This window comes from Salmo salar, chromosome 16 (assembly GCF_965601325.2).
Source record: "Salmo salar chromosome 16, fSalSal1, whole genome shotgun sequence".
NCBI classification, from domain to species: domain Eukaryota; kingdom Metazoa; phylum Chordata; class Actinopteri; order Salmoniformes; family Salmonidae; genus Salmo; species Salmo salar.
Window position 1 is genome coordinate 89948909 of NC_138306.1, and position 21471 is coordinate 89970379.

General features: G+C 42.6%; 1 protein-coding gene and 1 pseudogene across 2 annotated transcripts in view; one reads left to right on the forward strand and one right to left on the reverse strand.

The window, feature by feature from the left end:
* Positions 1-21471, reverse strand: part of LOC106600650 (uncharacterized) — a 132753-nt pseudogene that overhangs the window by 62428 nt on the left and 48854 nt on the right. The gene's annotated exons all lie outside the window — the stretch shown is intronic.
* Positions 5682-20879, forward strand: LOC145861026 (uncharacterized). The gene is made up of 3 exons (XM_082962353.1): positions 5682-6638; positions 17204-17452; positions 18128-20879. The coding sequence occupies exons 1-3, from the start codon at positions 6407-6409 to the stop codon at positions 19630-19632; spliced, it is 1986 nt and encodes a 661-aa protein (XP_082818479.1). The 5' UTR covers positions 5682-6406; the 3' UTR covers positions 19633-20879.

A 21471-nucleotide genomic window follows, 5' to 3' on the forward strand; every position in this document is an offset into this window, starting at 1 on the left:
TGAGAGGATATGCAGAGAAGAATGGGAGAAACTCCCCAAATACATGTATGCCAAGCTTGTAGTGTCATACCCAAGACGATAAGGATGCCAAAGGTGCTTCAACAAAGTCCGGAGTAAAGGGTCTGAATACTTACGTAAATGTGATATTTAAGTTTTTTATTACATTTGCAAAAATTGTGTCATAAAACCTAGCGGTCAAACAGGGAAATGGTTCCAATCATTTTTCATTTTCATTCATTTTATAAACACTTAAAATAAGGGCTGTGTTTCGTGTAGGCTTACCCCGGTGTGACGTTTTGATAACCATGTACATTTCTCTCGGACAATGTAACTTTTATCAATATATTCGACTTTATTTCCTCTCAGATTATAAAACGCTGATTAGCATCAAATCACTGCAAGTAATCTCTAGCTGATGCTTTTGCTGTTGCTTTTGTTGTGTCAATTTACAACTTGCACAAGACAGTTAACAGAATTGTCAATTTAAATAAATGTAGTCTACTTATTCATTACTACATTTAGCTAACATTATATAGTTAAATCAGAGATCCTTACCTTTGACTGGAATCGGCAGTCTTGTCCAGATCATCATGGCATTTGTAGTTCTTTAGGATAGCCACATTAGCAGCTAATTAGCAGTTCATTTTGGGGATGTAAATACTGGCGAATATATTGCTCAAAGTCACCTTGTCCTGGAGAGATTTACACGGTTATCAAAACGTTACACCAGGGTAAGCCTATCTACCACCCTATGTAAAACTGGGATATAAAAGATACACGTAAGAAAAAAAAATTGCACTCTAAAATGTCCTCCACTAAATAGGAATGGGACAACATTCCACAGGCCACATTCAACAGCTTGACCAACTCTATGCAAAGGAGAAGTGTCCCGGAGGAAGAGGCACCGGGAGCTACCTGTTATATCTAGCCTAGCTGTAGAAGAACGCACGTCTGCATGGTTTCACATTGTACATCACTCTGTCGTTTAATGACATGTCCCACTCATCCTGACAACCCATTCATCCATAAAGCAGCACACTGTCGTAAACCATAACAACGTACAGTATGACGTACAGCACGTCGTACCATACATAACATTTCCCCCCCCTTTCCAAAACCAGGGACTGGTACCATATATAAAATGTCCATAGGGCAAGAACCTAGAGTGATACCTGTAAGAAATAAACATTAACCCTTAAACAGAAGGACTCTCCAAACTAACCAGTTCAGTCCATTAACCTGGAGGTTGACTAAGACACCTACCGGAGCCTAAGAATGAAAAGAGGTTAAGTAGTCCCCCAGATGAGCGGGGCGAGTTCGTGCCCGCAAAGGCCTTTCTTCAACCGCCACCGCTTGTGGCTCTGGCCCTTGGGGAGCCCGTAGAGGCTGGGGCTCGGGTGGTAGTGGTGGGGGAGGTCCATCCGGTGGCGTCTCTGGCCTGCATGTCTGTTCTGTGTGCATTCGTATTCCTTGAGGAGCAGGGACTTTCCTGAGGCGGCTGGCGTGCCAGCGTGATCCATTGCTCAACATGAATGTGGCGGGCCCCAGTTGTCGACTGACCTGCAGGGGGTCCGACCAGAATGAGGCCATTTTGTTGCACCGCTGAGGCCGTCGGGCTCGGACCCAGTCAGACACTTGGATGATCGACTTCTTCACCCTGTGTGCCTTGTCAAAACGCTGTTTCATTGCTCTTTGGTGCCTGGTCACTGCCTGCTGTTCTTGGGTGCACCTAGTCGCCGGTTCTGCAACTCTCTGTGTTCTGAGTCTGTCCAGTGGCAGTTCCATCTCACGACCTAGCATGAGGGATGCCGGGGAGGCCTGTGTTGTTGTGCGTTTGCTTGCTCTGTAGTGCATTAGCGTTTGATTCAAAGCAGTTTGGAACGTGCACCCCTGGACCAGGTGCGCTCTGATGCCGTTCTTCAGCGTTTGGTTGAAGCGTTCCACCCCTCCGTTAGCTTGTGGGTTGTAGTAGGCCGTGCGGATGTGTTTGATTCCCTTGTTGCTGAGATATGAGGAGAACTCGGCAGAGATTAGCTGGGGCCCATTGTCCGTGGTAAGGGTGAGGGGCAGGCCCCACCTTGTGAACAGGCTGTCTAGGATGTCCACGATGGCCTGTGCTGTGACAGTTCCGACAGGAACCACTTCTGGCCACTTAGAGTGGAGGTCATACACCACCACCAGGAAGCGCTGATGGTGAGGGACTGCGTGACCATGGATCTCGCCACAGATGTCCAGTTGGATGTGCTCCCAGGGGCGGGACGGCCATGCGAGAGGCTGCAGGGGGGGTGGGGCGGACTGTCCTGTTTTCCCACTGAGGCGGCATGCAGCACAATCCCTGACCAGGGCTTCAATGTCGTGGTCGATGCCTGGCCACCACACAAGGTCTCGACATCGCTGTTTGACCTTCACTATGCCCAAGTGCCCCTCGTGCGCCATGGATAGAACACGCGCACGCAGACCACTTGGGACCACAGTGCAAAACCCTCGAGAGACACAGACTTCTTCCCAGCAAGACAGTTCGTGCTTCACCCTGGCGAAAGTCGCCAGCTCTTCCGGCACGTGTGCTGGCCATCCAGTGCGTATGTAGGTGCGCAGGGTAGACAGTGTGGGATCCTGTTCCGATGCTTGCTTCAGCTCCTCCAGTGAGACGACTGACTGAAGAGGAGCGTAAAGCATTTGTACGAGCTCTGTTTCGTTGTCGTCTGGCAAGACGGACGGAGTAGGAGCGTCAAAGGAGCGTGAGAGGAGGTCTGCCACCACGTTATCCCTCCCTGGAGTGAACTTCAGCTGATAGTCGTACTGTCTGAGGCGGTCGGCCCATCTGTGCAGCCGAAGTGGCTTGTGGCCAGTTCCTGATGCCGACGGTAGCGTTGTGAGGGACTGGTGGTCGGTTCGGAGCATGAACAGACGGCCATAGAGGTAGAGGGGCCACCTTTCGCACGCCCAGACACACGCCAGTGCTTCTCGTTCGCCCACAGAGTACCGTTGTTCTGTGGGGCTCAGGGCCCTTGAGGCGAAGGCGACGGGCCTCTCAATGCCATTCTGCAGCTGTGAGAGGACAGCTCCTAGTGCTCCAGCTGAGGCGTCACATGTGACAATGGTGGGGCAGACGGGGTCAAAGTGAGCCAAGACTGGGGCTGTGGTGAGCTGGCTCTTCAGTGAGCGGACCGCATCTGAGCAGGCTGCCGTCCAGGTCCATGGCTCATCCTTCTTGAGGAGCTGGCGAAGGGGCGCTGTGGTCTGGGAGTAGTGGGGCAGAAACCGGAGGTAGTAGGCTGTCATGCCCAAGAATGATGCCACCTGAGAGGCTGGGGTCGGTTCCGGGATCCTGTGGACGGCTTCAATGTTCGACATGAGTGGGGCAATGCCTTTGGCCGACAGGCGGAACCCCACAAACTCGACGGCTGGAGCTGCAAAGGTGCACTTTCCACCGTTAAGGGTCAGGTTGTTCTGCAGTAGAGCGCTGAATACTCTGTGGAGTCGATAATCATGGATGTGGAGGTCAGGACCGTGGACCACGATGTCATCCAGATAGACCGCCACCCCAGGTATTCCAGCGAGGATGGTGCTCATCACCTTCTGGAAGCAGCTGGGGGCGGAGTTAAGTCCAAAAGGCATGCGTGTATATCTGAACACGCCAGCATGTGTGACAAAGGTAGTGAGATCTCTGCTAGCTGCATGGAGGGGTACCTGAAGATAACCCTGACGAAGGTCAAGCTTCGTGAAGATCTTGGAGCCATGGAATTGTGCGGTCAGCTCCTCAGCTGTAGGCAACGGGTACTTATCCGGGACAACGGCCTTGTTCACAGCACGAAGATCCACGCAGGTCCGGATTCCACCTGACTTTTTGGTTGCAATGACTAAGTTTGAAATCCAGGGGGCAGCGTTGACTGGCTCAATGATGCCTGCATCCAACTGTGCCTGGAGATCTTTTGTGACGTCATCACGCAGTGCAAAGGGAATGCGCCGCAGGGGCTGCATGACTGGGGTCACTTCCGGATTCACTAGGGGCCTGTGAGTAAAGGCTGTGAGGCAGCCCAGTCCATCAAAAAGAGTTGGCCAGTTCTGTTGCCATGTGCAGGTAACCTGGTGGATAGCTGACCCACTGTCATCTCTCAGCGTGAATCCCAAGCCTGTGAAGAGGTCGAGGCCCAAGAGGTTGGCACCCCGCTTTGCAACATGAAATGTGAATGATGGCAGATGCTTGGTGCCGTAGTGTACTGGGACCTGGAGGGTGCCTACAATGTCTATCTTGGATCTACCGTACCCACACAGGGCAGTGGAGGGCTGTTGGAGTGGTAGGTGACTGAAAAACTTGTAGTAAGTGGCAAGGTTGAGCAATGACACCGCAGCGCCAGTATCCAGCAGCAAAGGCAAACCCACCTCACCCAGCTGCACAGTGCATGTCCTGAATGACACATGGTTGGTGGAGACAGTTCGAATTTCCGTGCGTTCATGTTGAGAGTGAGATGAAACTAAGGGCCTGTGCTGGGTGGAGCTAGTAGCTGGGGCAGAACGACACACTTTTGCAAAGTGATTGTATTTTGAACAGTTCTTGCATATTTTCCCACGGGCTGGGCAGTTTGAAGCCCTTGAAATGTGAGAGCTAGCCCCGCAGTTGCCACAGCTACTTCTGTTCGTTTGTCTGTGTGCCTGCTGCACGGGCATGCCGGTGTCTGTGTCCATGCAGCTATCAACGTGGGAGGCCATGCACAGCGCGTGATCGTTGTAGTGCGCCTGCTCCGGCTGAAGCTGCTGTGTGAGAATGGCTGGGGGCCGAGTGTATGCTGCAGATCTGTCTGTTAGCATAGTAGAGCATTCCAACCTGGAGTGCTATTTTAATAGCTCCATCTAGTTGTAAATTATCCGATTCCAAAAGCAGTTTCTCCCTTGTCTTTTCACATAACGTCCCCTCTATCAACTGATCCCTGATGATCTCGTCCTGAAGTGTCCCATAGTTACAAGAGCTAGCCAAATCCCTCAGATTAGCCACGTAGCTTTGAATGGACTCACCCGGCCGTTGGTGTCTCTTCCGTAGCCGGTAGCGTCGGAGGAGCACTCGCTCTTTCCCGGCGAAGTGGTTCCGTAGGAGGCTGACTGCAGCAGTGAATGTAGGAGCCGATCCAAGCGCTCTGAAAATCCTTTGTCCCTCTGTACCGAGGCAGTGACGGAGCAGTGCTGTCCTCCGCTTGTCGGAGATTGTAGAAAAGTCCATAGTTTCGATATAAGTGTTAAAGCTATCAAGCCAGTTATTCCACGGGACTGGAGGTTCGCCAGGCACGGCGAGGAATGGTGCCGGCGGTGGTAAACTGAATTCAGCCATCTTCGTCGCCAATTTTATATCTAGCCTAGCTGTAGAAGAACGCACGGTTTCACATTGTACATCACTCTGTCGTTTAATGACATGTGCTACTCATCCTGACAACCCATTCATCCATAAAGCAGCACACTGTCGTAAACCATAACAACGTACAGTATGACGTACAGCACGTCGTTCCATACATAACACTACCCCCTTCTCATCCCAAGGATCCCGGAATGCACGGACCGTTGGACTGTGGTAGTGGGGGAACAGGAAGTTCCAGACAGGCGCGCAACATTCTTCAGAAAAAAGGCGTCAGAACTGTGCAGTCAAGATAAACTTAGTGTCCGTTTCAATTTATTACGACAGGTATGTAATAACAACTTTCTAATGTCGAAAGAACATGTCATACCATGCTAGGTAACAAATCCGTTAACATGTGATCACGTTTGGTAAAGGTACGTGATTAAAAACTATTTTACAAGTCACATAGCTAGAGACTCTGGGTTTGTCTGAATGGATGTACATAATTGTCTCATGGTCATTTCATAAATAATCAATGTATTTGATATTTCTGAGTTCGTTTAGCATGTTATTAGGTTTGTGTAAAATTCACAAGTTGGTAAAATGGCGGCGCCCACTCGGTCTGGGTCAACGGACTGTTTATGCATGAAATGTATTGATTATCGGTTTTCTTCATGTGTATTAATATCAGACACATTAAGTTGTTTCTGCCTTTATCTATAAATGTTACTATGGTGTGAACAGGAAATACAATTCTTTTTTGATTGAAGTAATACGGTGAAGACAAGGTTATTATGGAAAATAGCACATAGTGCTGCTTAAACAAACTAACCTTGTACTAAATGTTTTTGAGTAATTTATGCAGTTATCTACTATAGGTTAAGTATTAGCTCAAAAGTATTGTGGAGCTCCTGCACCTAAATATAAACAGTATCGGCACTTATTTCAGTCCAAGTCAGGCATTGAATTAGATAATTGAACAAGAAAAAATTGAATATATTTTATAGAATAAAGAAAGTGCCAGAACTGTCAAAAAACGTTTGTTTCCGTTTCTCATCATTACTACTGGCCAACTCGGGTATGAGGCCGGTAACATCAACAGTGAGGACAGACCAAGCCTGCCTCTCTCCTTCCACAATGTGTCCAAACCTATGGTCACTGGGTCCTGATTGTGACAGTGGAGCCCAGTTTGCACTGCAGGATCCAGAGATGGCATCAGTGAAGCTGGAAGACTGCAGTCAAACACTGGAGCTGAATGTCAACATTAAAGATGAAGAAGAGGAGGAGAAGATTGGGAAATCTGTTTCTTATGGTAAGTGCAGGTTCTATCTAACTAAGTTTCAAATCAAATTTTATTGGTCACATACATGTGTTTAGCAGATGTTATTGCGGTGTAGCTAAATGCTTGTGTTTCTAACAATATCACCACACACCACACTCAATTAGTATTTGGTAGCATTGCCTTTCAATTGTTTAACTTGGGTCAAACATTTAGGGTAGCTTTCCAAAAGCTTCCCACAATAGGTTGGGTGAATTTTGGCCCATTCCTCCTGACAGAGCTGGTGTAACTGAGTCAGGTTTGTAGGCCTCTTTGCTCACACACACCTTTTCAGTTCTCCCCACAAATTTTCTATAGGTTTGAGGTCAGGGCTTTGTGATGGCCATTCCAATACCTTTAAGGACTTACCTTTAAGGACTTTGTTGTCCTTAAGCCATTTTGCCACAACTTTGGAAGTATGCTTGGGGTCATTGTCCATTTGGAAGAACCATTTGTGACCAAGCCTTAACTTATTGACTGATGTCTTGAGATGTTGCTTCAATATATCCACATAATATCCCTTCCTCATGATGCCATGCATTTTGTGAAGTGTACCAGTCCCTCCTGCAGCAAAGCACCCGCACAACATGATGCTGCCACCACCGTGTTTCACGGTTGGGATGGTGTTCTACGGCTTGCAAGCCTCCCCTTTTCCTTCCATACATAACGATGGTCATTATTATGGCCAAACAGTTCTATTTTTGTTTCATCAGACCAGAGGACATTTCTCCAAAAAGTACAATCTTTATCCCCATGTGCAGTTGCAAACCATAGTCTGGCTTTTTTTATGGCAGTTTTGGAGCAGTGGCATCTTCCTTGCTGAGTGGCCTTTCAGGTTATTTCAATATAGGACAATAACAAAAAATTCTGCAGTGTAGAAGGTTCCCAAGAACACAGCCCAATTTCGAGTCTCATAGCAAAGGATCTGAATAGCCATGTAAATAAGGTTTTTCTGTTTTTAATTTCAAGTACATTTGCGAACATTTCTAAACCTGTTTTCACTTTGTCATTATGGGGTATTGTGTGTAGATTGATGAGAATTTTTTATTTTATTTAATCTATTTTAGAATAAGGTTGTAAAGTAGCAAAATGTGGAAAAGATCAAGGGGTCTGAATACTTTCCAAATGCACTGTAAACATCCAAAAGTGGACCTAGAAGTTTGTCCTTAAATATCTATTGGGAGCCCATCTGGACCTGCCTCTTTACCTCCCTTCATATTGAAAATAGCAACAACACCATCCAATTCCTTTTCCAGATCCAATTTAGTGTCTTCTGAAATAGAGGGAACATCAAGACCTGATTAGTTCTCAGGAGATTCAGAGTTGTAAAGTGTGTTGTAGTAGGAAGCAAATGTTTGGTTTATTTCTACAGGATCCATTGATAATCGTCCTTGTTAATTATGAATTGCATTAATGGCTCAGTCTGAATTTAACGTCTTAATGAGCTTAATGCGCCAGGCCGCCAATTTACCAGGTTTTCCACCTTGATCAAAGGACTGTTTCATCCTAGTTAAGCTGTTTTCAGCCTTTGAGGTGGAAAGTTCTTCATACTGAGCTTTAAGAGCAAATAATTCCTTGTTTACTTCTACTGAGTTATCTCAAAAAGTTTCCCTCTCCAATTCTCTGATTTTGCTGTCCAGCTCTCTCATTTTCAGATCGAATTGATTTAAAACTGGTAAAACGTATAAATTGCCCCCTAATATATGCTTTGAAAGCCACCCATCTGGTACTCGTCGGCCGTTTGGTCAGTGTTCAATGTAAAATAAACATCTATATGCACTCCAACGTATTGTAAGAAGTCTTGGTCCTGTAACCATCTGGGATACAAACGCCATCTAGAGGGTCTTTTTTACTCGTTTTGTATCCCTATAGAACAATGTCTAAACCCAGAGGAACGATCTAGATGAGGATCAAATAATATTCTCTGCCATTAGAACTTAACCTTTCTTCCTGGTTATCAGTATAAATAAATTCTCAAATATTTTAGGATTTCATCATTAGGACCATAAACATTAACCAGATGAATATGCTCATTCAAGGAGTTTCCTGTATGAAAATGTATCTACCAGATGTATCAGTTATAATAGTATCCACTTGAAACAGAACAGATTGTGAATTAAAACCATATCACCATGAGAATGAGAGGAGAAACAGGATGCTATTACTTGCCATCTCCTGCATACTTTCAGTAGCTCAGCCTTCAACAAGTGAGTATCTTCTAGGATCACAATAGATTAAGTTGTTAAGCCTAGTAATAACCTGTTTAAACTTGGATAGTTTACAAACTCCACAGACATTCCACAAAGTACATTTCAGTTTTGCATTTGAAGTCATTTAACCAAGATGTAAACATGGAATAAGCTATAGCATAAAGACATGTCTAAAATATGTTTAGTAACCACAAGGAATGCAGGAATATTTTGTAGTGAGAAAAAATATGTTAAGATCTGTTGGAACAAACAAAAAATACATCTATCCTAACAGTAAAACACTGAACCCCATTCCACTATCTCCTTAACTGAGACATCCAACGCTTCCTCTCCCACCTCCCTCTAATCATAGAGTGTAGCCTGGTGGACGACTGATCCATTAAAGGGAGCAGTCTAACATAAGCGACACAAAACAAAGTGTCTCCAGCGTTCTCTCTGCCATTTACTCCTCACGAACAAAACAAAAGGCATATATTGCTAGATGTTATGTGAAATATCAAAACAAAAGGCATATCTAGCAAGATATGTGAAATATCACATAGTATTTGTTTGAAAAGTAGCAAAGAATAGCTCCACCTAAAACAGTAACGCTAGTTAGTGAAGCCTGAGACTAACGTTATAGTATGGACAGTCCAAAATAGTTGTAGATGATCCACAACACAGGGTCTTTAGCTAGTAGCTACCAAGTAACAAAATGGCCCTCACATATAGCGTTAACGTAGTATACCATTTACATTTACGGCATTTAGCAGACGCTCTTATCCGGAGCGACTTACAAATTGACCACCATAACCACAGCACACAGATTGGCTGGTACTTGCCTCCTGGTTCTTGGTCATGGAAGCAACATAACAGGGAGAAAGAGAAAGAACACAGACTGACCAAATCATCATCATTTGTCTTGAGGGACAGATTTATTTTGTATCTGGGGAGAATCGTTATGTCCAGCTGGCTAGGAGGTTCAGATGCAACCTTTCAGGATGACATTTATAGAAAGGCAACCGAACAAACAGCATGACAATCACTGGATTTTACAAAAGGAAAACAACTGGAAAGGAACGATGAGTTAGTGTCTGAACAGTGACTAGAGAAGAGATGAGGAAAGATGCTTCAGGGAGGCTAGACGTGACTACAGACCTGTCAGAGTGGAGGAGAGCTCTGTGAGAGAGGGAGGCCGAAGCCATTCAAGCAGAAGAGAAAGAGAGGTTGACTATACTTCAACCAAAACATATCACTCCCCTTATACAAATGCTTCAAAGCAGCGAAACAATGGCAGTTTAGATTTCCCATCTTCTGCCCTTCCTTTAATTTCCTCTTGAACGTTAAGGAAAAATTTAGATTTCCGCCTAAATAGACATACCCAAAAGTTATTATTTTTAACGGGATGGCCATAAACACTAACTTGTAATGCTGCATAGTTATAGAAAGGATTGGAACTCACCTTTTTGGTAGAAATAGTTCTAAATTAATCCCTTTTGACGACACAAGCTCAAGTACATAGTACAAATATTATAAAAATATAAAAAATCATATGAATATAAGGCTTGAAATGACTGACATGTTTTCTAAATAGAGTAACAATCAAATTATAAACAATTTACTATAAGATTTCACCTTTATTATAACTTTAAAATAAATATTATAGTATTAAGGGACTACAAATTTGGCCCCATTTCATATAACAGACGACAGAGCATTTTCTGCCAAGCGTCCTCTGAACGACACAGAGACAACATTCAAATATTTGAAGAATCGTTACAACTTCAGCTTTCCGCACAAAGTGATTTCGTACCTCTGTGACCAAAATAAAGTGGTCGTGTTTCAATTCTACAAATTGATTTTGTATTTTTTCATGTTGAGAGCTCTAAATCCGGCAGAGAATATCACTAGACTGTCCCCTCTCCTATGCCGTCTCCCAGGCTGGGTTCCATCGCTCAGAGGCAGAGCAAATCAATTATTTGTCTGGATAGGCCAGAAAATGTGACACGCCACTCCCTATGCAAATGACAGGTGTGACACTGCAAGTCAGCTCTGCTGAGAGAGTGGTAGCGGAAAGTGTCTGTAAGCTTTCTGCTCCTATAAGGCAGTGGTTCCCAAACTGTGGGGCACGATAATTTTTTTTTTTTTTTACATTTTTTAAATGTTTTATTTATTTTAAACTCAATCGGGCATTCAACTTACTCTTGAAAGTTGTAATAGTAGAATGCTAAAGGTGCAATTTCGAAATCCGGTAGTGCATCAGCAGTTTTACTCTTGTCATTGCAGACGTTAGAGAGCTATTTATACAGTAAGTTGTCAGGAATGTTCAGATCAACTAGCCCATGTCAGGTAACATTTTTTAGCTTGGTTTTGTAGCCAATTGATTTTGTTGTAATGTCTGAGTCACTCAGATATCACATGAACACACATAGGATATGACAAAATGTGTAGAAAGCAGGAAATTTGCTTTAAAATGGCAACAACAAAAAACACCTCATGCGGGATGCACCCCAATTATGGAAAAGGCGACCCGAGTGAAAAAGTTTGGGAACCATTGCTTTGTACACATATTTCCCATCTACCATGATACGTTTAGAAACTACAAAAATTATCAACGATCAGAAATGAACAGCCTATGTAAGGAAAAGGGATACCGTTGAATATGTGCTTCGTTACCCAAAGGCCCTTTGCACATGATGTTAGTGTGCAAGCCGAACATCATGTGCAATCATTTTAGTCCAAGGATATGATCGAAAGGCCTCCATCATTCTTAAAAAGTTTGGAACCACCAATACTTTTTTTAGAACTGGCCGCCCGGCCAAACTGAGTTATCGGGGGAGAAGAGCCTTGGTCAGGGAGGTGACCAAGAAGCCGATGGTCACTCTGACAGAGCTCCAGAGTTCCACTGTGGCGATGGGAGAACCTTCCAGAAGGACAACCATCTCTGCAGCACTCCACCAATCAGGCCTTTATGGTAGAGTGCCCAGACGGAAGCCACTCCTCAACAAAAGGCACATGACAGCCTGCTTGGACTTTGCCAAAAGGCGCCTAAAAGACTCTCAGACCATGGGAAACAAGATTCTCTGGTCTGATGAAACCAAGATTGAACTCTTTGGCCTGAATGCCAAGCGTCACGTCTTGAGGCATCCTGGCACCATCCCTACGGTATAGCATGGTGGTGGCAGCATCATGCTGTGGGGATGTTTTTCAGCAGCAGAGACTGGGAGACTAGTCAGAATCGATTGAAAGATGAACGGCGCAAAGTACAGAGATCCTTGATGAAAACCTGCTCCAGAGCACTCAGGACCTCATACTGGGGTGACGGTTCACCTTCCAACAGGACGACGACCCTAAGCACACAGCCAGGAAAACGCAGGAGTGGCTTCGGGACAAGTCTCTGAATGTCCTTGAGTGGCCCAGCCAGAGCCCAGACTTGAACCCAATTAGCATAAAAGTAGACATCATGGAAAACAACAAATCACTGCAAGCTCTTGAACGTCATCTCTAGCGCACACCTTTGCTAACAGGTATTGTGTCAATTTAAAACTTGCTCAAGACATTTCACAGAATTGTCCATTTAAATAAATGTAGCCTATTTATTCATTACTAAATTTTGCTAACATTAGTTAACCCAGAGATCCTTACCTTTGCCTCGATTTGGACAGCCTTGTCCAGATCATCATGGCATTTGTAGTTCTTTATGATAGCCACATTAGCAGCTAATTAACATTTCATTTTTGTGGTTGGTAAATACAGGTGACTATATTGATACCGCACCTTGTCCTAGAGAGATTTACACGGTTTTCAAAACGTCACGCCAGGGTAAGCCTACACGAAACACAGACCTTATTTTAAGTGTTTCTAAAATCCTCTATGGGAAAAGTGAATGGTGGAAAAAGGATTGGAACCATTTCCCTGTTTGACTGCTATGTTTTTTATGGGTATTAGGATTCATACTGTGGTACTCTATTGGTATGCAGCTACCCGACGCTAGAGGGGTGTGGATGAGCTGAGACACGTGGTAAGATGGCGAACAAGCCGAAGAACATCATCCCAACCGTGAAGCACGGGTGTGGCAGCACCATGTTGTGGGGGTGCTCTGAGGTCTTGGCTGATTTCTTTTGATTTTGCTGTGATGTCAAGCAAAGAGGCACTGAGTTTGAAGGTAGGCCTTGAAATACATCTACAGGTACACCTCCAATTGACTCAAATGATGTCAATTTGCATATCAGAAGCCCTTAAAGCCATGACATAATTTTCTGGAATTTTCCAAGCTGTTTAAAGGCACAGTCAACTTACTATATGTAAACCTCTGACCCACTGGAATTGTGATACAGTGAATTATAAGTGAAATAATCTGTCTGTAAACAATTGTTGGAAAAATTACTTATGTCATGCACAAAGTAGATGTCCTAACTTGCCAAAATTATAGTTTGTTAACAAGAAATTTGTGGGGTGATTGAAAAACAAGTTAATGACTCCAACCTAAGTGTATGTAAACTCCCAACTTCAACTGTGTGTGAAGTTGGGGTGATTTATATATATATATCAATCAGAGTTTTTTATATATACATACACACACACACAGTTGAAGTTGTGAGTTTACATACACTTAGGTTGGAGTCATTGAAACTTGTTTTTCAATCACCCCACAAATTTCTTATTAACAAACTATAATTTTAATTCAAATATAACTTGTCTGTCTAAGCAGTATATATATATACACACATATATTTGAATGATTTAGATTATTCATTAGTCATAATTAATTCATCATTAACGTTTGGTTCCTGCATGTGATCAACCAGTACCTCACGAGGCTTCTTCTTTCCAAGCTGAGACTTTGAAACTGAGATATCCCTTTTGGTTCCCAGAACAATGTTCCGGGCGTACTGACAATTGGTCTGAGGAGGTGGTCACAATCTCCTGAACGAATCAAGAACATTTTTCACATTATTTTAGAGGGCTAATAGTTGGCAAGGCATCTCTGTATTAATTACTGTATCTATGAATTGATGATATGCAGGCTGTGAAATCCCTCACACCAGTACAGTAGGTGGAGGTGTATGCAGCTAAAAGTTGGATGCGATCCTCCAATCAAATCCCAAAGAAGGACGAAATTGCACGTCACTTGACCCATATGGAGAATGTGAAAAAGGAGCAAAGTTCATCTCTATTATTGATGTTTGATGAAGAGTATCTACCACCCTATGTAAAGCTGGGATATATAAAGTACTCCATAAGAGAGTTGGTGTAAAACCCGACCCAAAGCAAGACATTTTAAAGGTTTGGCCACATGTCAAGTGTTTGCAGACAGAAAGAATATGTTATTGAAAAGTATGTGAATGTTGCAACTGTGGAGGGGGTCATATTCCTGAATTCCCAGAGTGCCCTGTTAGGGTAAAAGAGGTTGAGGTGTCAAGGATCAGGACTGTACAGCAAATCTCCTATGTGGTGGTGGTGAAGAGTTATAGGGGCAAGAGGCCACAGTTCTGAAGAAGATATGGTGGTGGATGCACTGCAACCAGTTGCAAATGTTGTACGTCAATCAAGTGTTATGGATACACTTATTGTGAAAAGGTGAATTTTGTAGCATTTATAGCCACAGTTATGAATTGTACTGCACAATAAGTCCAAGAAGCTGGACATCATATCTGCAGTTGAGAAGTTTTTGGGCCTCCAAGACTACAAGGACTACTGTCACCAGATAATGTTCTGCTCTTACAGGATCCTTCTCAGTCTGTGTAGGGACCTGAGTAGAACAGAAAAGCCTGCTGATTTAGTTGAATAGTTTTATGGTTTTTGGCTGATTTGAATTAATTTTGTTATTGATAGTTAGATTTTTTTTACATACTGTATACACTGAACAAACATATAAATGCAACATGTAAAGAGTTGGTCCCATGTTTCATGAGGTGAAATAAAAGATCCCAGAAATGTTCCAAATTTCTGCACACATTTGTTTACATACCTGTTAGTGAGCATTTCTCTTTTGCCAAGATATGCCACACCTGTCAGGTGGATGGATTATCAAGAAGCTGATTAAATAGCATGATTATCATTACACAGGTGCACCTTGTGCTGGGGACAAGAGGAGCTGAGTAGGTACCTTGGCAGCAGCTAATGGGGATCCCTAATTAATGCAAATACAAAAATGCCACTCAGAATTGGGCTGTTTTGTCACACAAAACAATTCCACAGATGTCTCAAGTTTTGAGGAAGCATGCAATTGGCAAGCAGACTGTAGGAATTTCCACCAGAGCTGTTGCCTGAGATTTTAATGTTCATTTTTCTACCATAAGCAGCCTCCACTGTTGTTTTAGAGAATCTGGCAGTATGCCCAACTGCAGACCTGTGGAAAAATATGACCTTTTATAAATGGATTTCATGCAATTCTACATCATTTTAGATGACTGGAGACTTTCTGAGAATCTTTTTTAACACCTCACCAATGACCAAAATGACAGGCTACTTTGACACTGAGATCAATAAAAACGACCTTGTCTCTAATCCATCAATAGCCTAGGCCAGGTGTGAGGAGAAACACATTGTACAATATGAGAAGGAAGTTATAGTCCTTAACAAGCTTTCCAGTTTCACTGACTCACCCAATGATGTTCAGCTCACTCACCGGCCAAAAGCTCATCTCTCTCTTGCTTTACTTTGTAAAACATGCTGGTTGCTCAATAGACCTATTTGGAAGTTGATAACTTCTTAACATACAGACAGATTAGTATTTTATTTTCAGCAGGATCCATTTGCTTTATGATTTGGCTACACACAATCCACAGCTAGGCTATTTTATTTCAATTAGCTATTGATCCTCTGTAGCTAAATACTCCTGGTGTAGTTTTGGGAATTATTTCATTTCTTTCTGAACAGACTGCATAGTGCTGCAGCACCTCAACACACTTCCCACAGCTATTATTCTATCAGGAAATAAATGAAGTGCAATGCTGGAGAGATGAGTTGCTGGCTCATGTCTATAACAGCACAGAGAGGGAGAGAGATCATAGAAAGTGAATCTCATTTTAGTTCTGTGAGAGAAACGTTTTTTAGGAGGCATGACAATTACAGAGGAATCCAAATGTAATTACTCTGATTGCTTTTATGAGGATTTTTACATTGCAAACAGTGGACAAAAAAATGTCACAAGTGGTACGCTACCTGATCCTGGCAAATGGGTTCCGGAACGAAAGACTACAAAACTGAGAGACGCTGGAGGATCTGGCTCAAATTAAGCACCGCCCTTCTCATATAATGGGGTAGGGCCGTCCCAAGGATCCCTGAATCCACGGACAGTTGTACCAAATATTTTTTATAAGTAAATAGACCACAACCGGTCGTTTCCAATAGGAACAGATGAGTCATAGTGGGCAGAGCCAAGCACGAGCTAACAAGATCCTATTGGCGCGTTCTAGCACACATATTTATGTTAGGGAACTACTCTGTGAAGTGCTCGTGTGCAACAACTCAATTCGCCTTTGCTTTCCTTCTAAACAATGCTATAAAAAAAGAAAAACTTTTGCAAAGAGTAAAATCTACAAAACGTAGTCCACTCTGTTCATAACAGATTTTAGTTTTGGGAACAGAAAACTGCATCAGATGTTTCATCGATTAGAACATTTGCAGAATGTCGTCCAAAATCCATCTCGTTCCATCTTTGGTTTTGTGTAAAATTCACGAGCTGGTAAAATGGCGTTGCCCACTATGTCTGCGTCAACGGACTTCAGTGCGGGTGCAGAGAGACAATTTCAGGTCGCACTACAGTTTTGAAGCTGAATGTAATGATAATCATGTGTTCTAATATTCAGACACATTCAGTTTCTATCTTTATAAATGTTACTATCATGTAAACTGGAAATATTATTGGTTTTTGATGTGAAATAATACAGTGAAGACAATGTTATTCAGGAAAATATTACATACTGCTGCCTAAAACAAACTGTAACCTTGAACTAAATGTTTTTGTCATTTCTGCGTTTATGTGAATTTGGGAAATCTACTTTTGATTAAGTTCACTTACATTGTGTAGATTCATTTTAAAGCATGTACTTGTCTAATTTGAATGATTTCAATGCTTAGCTACCTGATCCGTTGAAATGACTTGGACAGGAGCTCACCGGAGCTGAGTACCGTCACCTCACATTTCTACTGCTGAAGCTCATGTTCCTCTTATAGAATATTAGCTCAACAGTATTGTGGAGCTCCTGCACCTAAATATAAACAGTACCGGTACCTATTTCAGTCCAAGTCGAGCACTGAATTAGATAATTGAACAAGAAGAAATATAATATATTTTTAGAGAATAAAGAAAGTGCCAGAACTGTCAAGACTAACTTTTGTGTTTGTTTCTCATTGTTACTACAGGCCAACTAGAATTAAGTCCAAGTCCGGTAACATCAACAGTGAGGACAGACCCAGCCTGTCTCTCTCCTTCCACACTGAGTCCAAACCTACAGTCACTGGGTCCTGATTGTTACAGTGGAGCCCAGTTTGTACTGCAGGATCCAGAGATGGCATCAGTGAAGCTGGAAGACTGCAGTCAAACACTGGAGCTGAATGTCAACATTAAAGATGAAGAAGAGGAGGAGAAGATTGGGAAATCTGTTTCTCCTGGTAAGATCAGGTTGTGTTTTTCATTCCAACGTCCCACTGTGCATGAAAAGTTGCAGTACAACTGTTTCAATGAAAAGGTAGCTGTTATTTCATGCTACTGACACAGGTTTGACACCAGTATTGCCAGCATTTGTTTTATTCACTGGGCTATCTGGAGTGCTCAGAGAGTAGACTAAAGTGGTGAAGTAGACAAACTGCCAGCGTTTGTAAAGCTCTATGAAATGAGTCCGTGTAGTTACTAACCCTTGTGATAGTGAGTGGAGGATGATATGAAATGAGTCCGTGTAGTTACTAACCCTTGTGATAGTGAGTAGAGGATGACACACCCCTTTTTAGCTTTCAACTCTTATCCACTTTTAGAATAGTTTTATTCCCTTTTGTGTTGTATAGCCTACTGATATGAATACATATGTCACCCGGTACAGCCAGAAGAGGACTGGCCACCCCTTTGAGCCTGGTTCCTCTCTACATTTCTTCCAAGGTTGCTGCTTTTTATGGAGTTTTTCCTGGCCACTGTGCTTCTACATCTGCATTGCTTGCTCTTTCGGGATTTTAGGCTGGCTTTCTGTAGAACACTTTGTGACAACTTCTGATGTAATAATGGCTACATAAAATACATGTGATTGACATGTACATCACACCAACTGACTGGTTATTCTGGTGTTGTTCACACAGGGGACCATGTTGAGACATTCTCTACATCCAGAGAGCAACAGCAGGAAGATCCCAGAGCTAAGAGGTCTCACCACTGCCAACATTGTGAGGAGATTTTCCCAATTCTATCAAAGCTAAAAATACACCTAAAAATACACACAGGAGAAAATCTGTATTCCTGTACTGACTGTGGGAAGAGATTCACAACATCAGGGAATCTGACAGTTCATCAGAGAGTGCACACTGGAGAGAAGCCTTACTCCTGCTCTGACTGTGGGGCGAGTTTCTCTCGACTGGGCCACTTAAAAACACATGAACATATACATACAGGATTGAAACCTTACTCCTGCTCTGACTGTGTAAAATGCTTCACAACATCAGCTGAGCTAACAGTTCATCAGAGAACACACACAGGAGAGAAGCCTTACTCCTGCTCTCACTGTGGAAATAGTTTCTCTCAACTTTCCCACTTAAAAACACATGAACGTGTACATACAGGATTGAAGCCTTACTCCTGCTCTGACTGTGTAAAATGCTTCACAACATCAGCTGAGCTAAAAGTTCATCAGAGAACACACACAGGAGAGAAGCCTTTCTTCTGCTCTGACTGTGGAAAGAGTTACTCTGTGCTGTGCAACTTAAAAACACATGAACGTATACATACAGGAGTGAAGCCTTACTCCTGCTCTGACTGTGGAAAGAGTTTCTCTCGACTGGCCATCTTAAAAACACATGAACTTATACATACAGGAGTGAAGCCTTACTCCTGCTCTGACTGTGTAAAATGCTTCACAACAACAGCTGAGCTAAAAGTTCATCAGAGAACACACACAGGAGAGAAGCCTTACTCCTGCTCTGACTGTGGAAAGAGTTTCCCTCTACTGAGAACCTTAAAAACACATGAACGTATACATACAGTAGTGAAGCCTTATTCCTGCTCTAACTGTGGAAAGAGTTTTTCTCAACTGGGCCACTTAAAAACACATGAACGTATACATACAGGAGAGAAGCCTTACTCCTGCTGTGACTGTGTAAAATGCTTCAAAACATCAGCTGAGCTAAAAGTTCATCAGAGAACACACACATCAGAGAAGCCTTGCTCCTGCTCTGACTGTGGGAAGAGTTTTTCTCGACTGGACCTCTTAAAAACACATGAACGTAGACATACAGGAGTGAAGCCTTACTTCTGCTCTGACTGTGTCAAATGTTTCACAACATCAGCTGAGCTAAACGTTCATCAGAGAACACACACAGGAGAAAAGCCTTACTCCTGCTCTGACTGTGGAAAATGCTTCACAACATCAGCTGAGCTAAAAGTTCATCAGAGAACACACACTGGAGAGAAGCCATACTCCTGCTCTGACTGTGGAAAGAGTTTCTCTGTACTGGGCAACTTAAAAACACATGAACGTTTACATACAGGAGAGAAGTCTTACTCCTGCTCTGACTGTGGAAAGAGTTTCTCTCAAATGGGCCAGTTAAAAAGACACCAAGGTAAACATAAAGGAGAGAAGCCTTACCACTGATCCAACTGTATAAAATGTTTTAAAACAACAGCTGAGTTAAAAGGTTATCAGAGAACAGACACAGGAGAGAAGTCTTACTTATTGTCCTAATGTGGCAAGAGTAACTCAAGTGAAAGTCACCAAGTAAAATACTACTTGAGTAAAAGTCTAAAAGTATTTGGTTGTAAATATATTTATGTATCAAAAGTAAATGTAATAGCTAAAATATACTTAAGTATCGAAAGTAAAAGTATGAATCATTTCAAATTCCTTAAATTCATCTCTATGGGATGGGTGTCCCTAAACCGGACGGTTGTTGCTAACTTGCGCTAATGTGACTACAATGACCTTGTATTCAACAGCCAACTTTCCAGGACATTGACAAGCTTAAATTCTTGTTAATCTAACTGCAGTGTCCAATTAACAGTAGCTATTACATTGAAAAATACCTTGCTATTGTTTGAGGAGCGTGTACAACAACAACTTGTATCACGGCAACTGGTTTGGTACCTTCACCTCTGAAGGTAAATAATGTACTTGCATTCAGTAATCTTGCTCTGATTTGTCATCCTGAGGGTCCCAGAGATAAAATGTAATATAGTTTTGTTTGATTAAAATCTATTTTCATGTTCAAATGTAGGAACTGGGTTCTACATTTTGAACCCCTGTTGTCTCTGGCTCCACATCCACCCCGCCCGGCCCGGCCATGTAGATGTGTGAAAGTTAGTGTGTAAGCTAATGATCCATCGTGTATGACATTCCTGAGTGTGTAATCTTACATTTGTTTTATTACCATAGCATTTGTATATTTTCTCTATAGTTATGTACACAAATGTATCAATTGACCAATTCGGGACGTTTTGGCAAACTCCTGGCAGACTTGATAAGGTGCAGTAATGTGATTCTTCACTGCATCAGTCAACTGTGCACACTGCTGCCATCTGGTGGAACAAAATATAAATTACACCTAGACTCCTATCTGAAAGTATTGACTTTCTCTTGCATTTCAAAGATGATGAAAAAGAAAAACAGTTGTTTGTTTGTTTGGATTATCTTGTACCAGATCTATTGTGTTATATTGTCCTACATTAATTTCACATTTCCACAAACTTCAGTGTTTCCTTTCAAATGATATCAAGAATATGCATATCTTTGCTTCAGGTGCTGAGCTACCGGCAGTTAGATTTGGGTATGTCATTTTAGGTGATTTTTTTTTTGTTGTTAAAGGGTACGATCCTTAAGAGGTTTTTAAGCAAATCAGATGGCACAATTGTGTTGTTTTTATATTGCAGTAATTAAATAATAAAGTTTGATTGTTTTGAAGAAATGTAAAAGGCTCTCGTTTTGATTACAATAATTCCACCACAATATCTAAACATCATTGCCAATCAGGTGCCTCTCTTCATGGCAGCAGTGTATCCATCTGCAAATAGATTTTTTCAGCAGGATTATGCCCCATGCCACAAGGCTTGTCCAGGAATGGTTCCAAGAACATGACAGTGAATTCAGCTTACTCAATTCACTGTAATTGTGCATCTGTGGGAGGAGATGGAACAAGCAATTCGGAGTAGATCCACTCCCAGCCAACTTGTAGGAAGCATTGGAGTCAACATGGGCCAGCATCCCTGTGGAAGGCTCTCAACACCTTGGACAGTCCATGCCCCGACAAATGTAGGCTTTTCTGAGGACAGAGGGGTGTGCAACTCAATAATATGTTTCTAATGTTTTGTGCACTCCGTGTAGATCAGATAAAGATGGTGCGATGATCAGTTTTTTGTATTCTTTTGGGTGGATTATTTTATATTACTAAACAACTTTTGTTAAATGGTAAACAGGCTATGAATTTATTAAATTGTATTT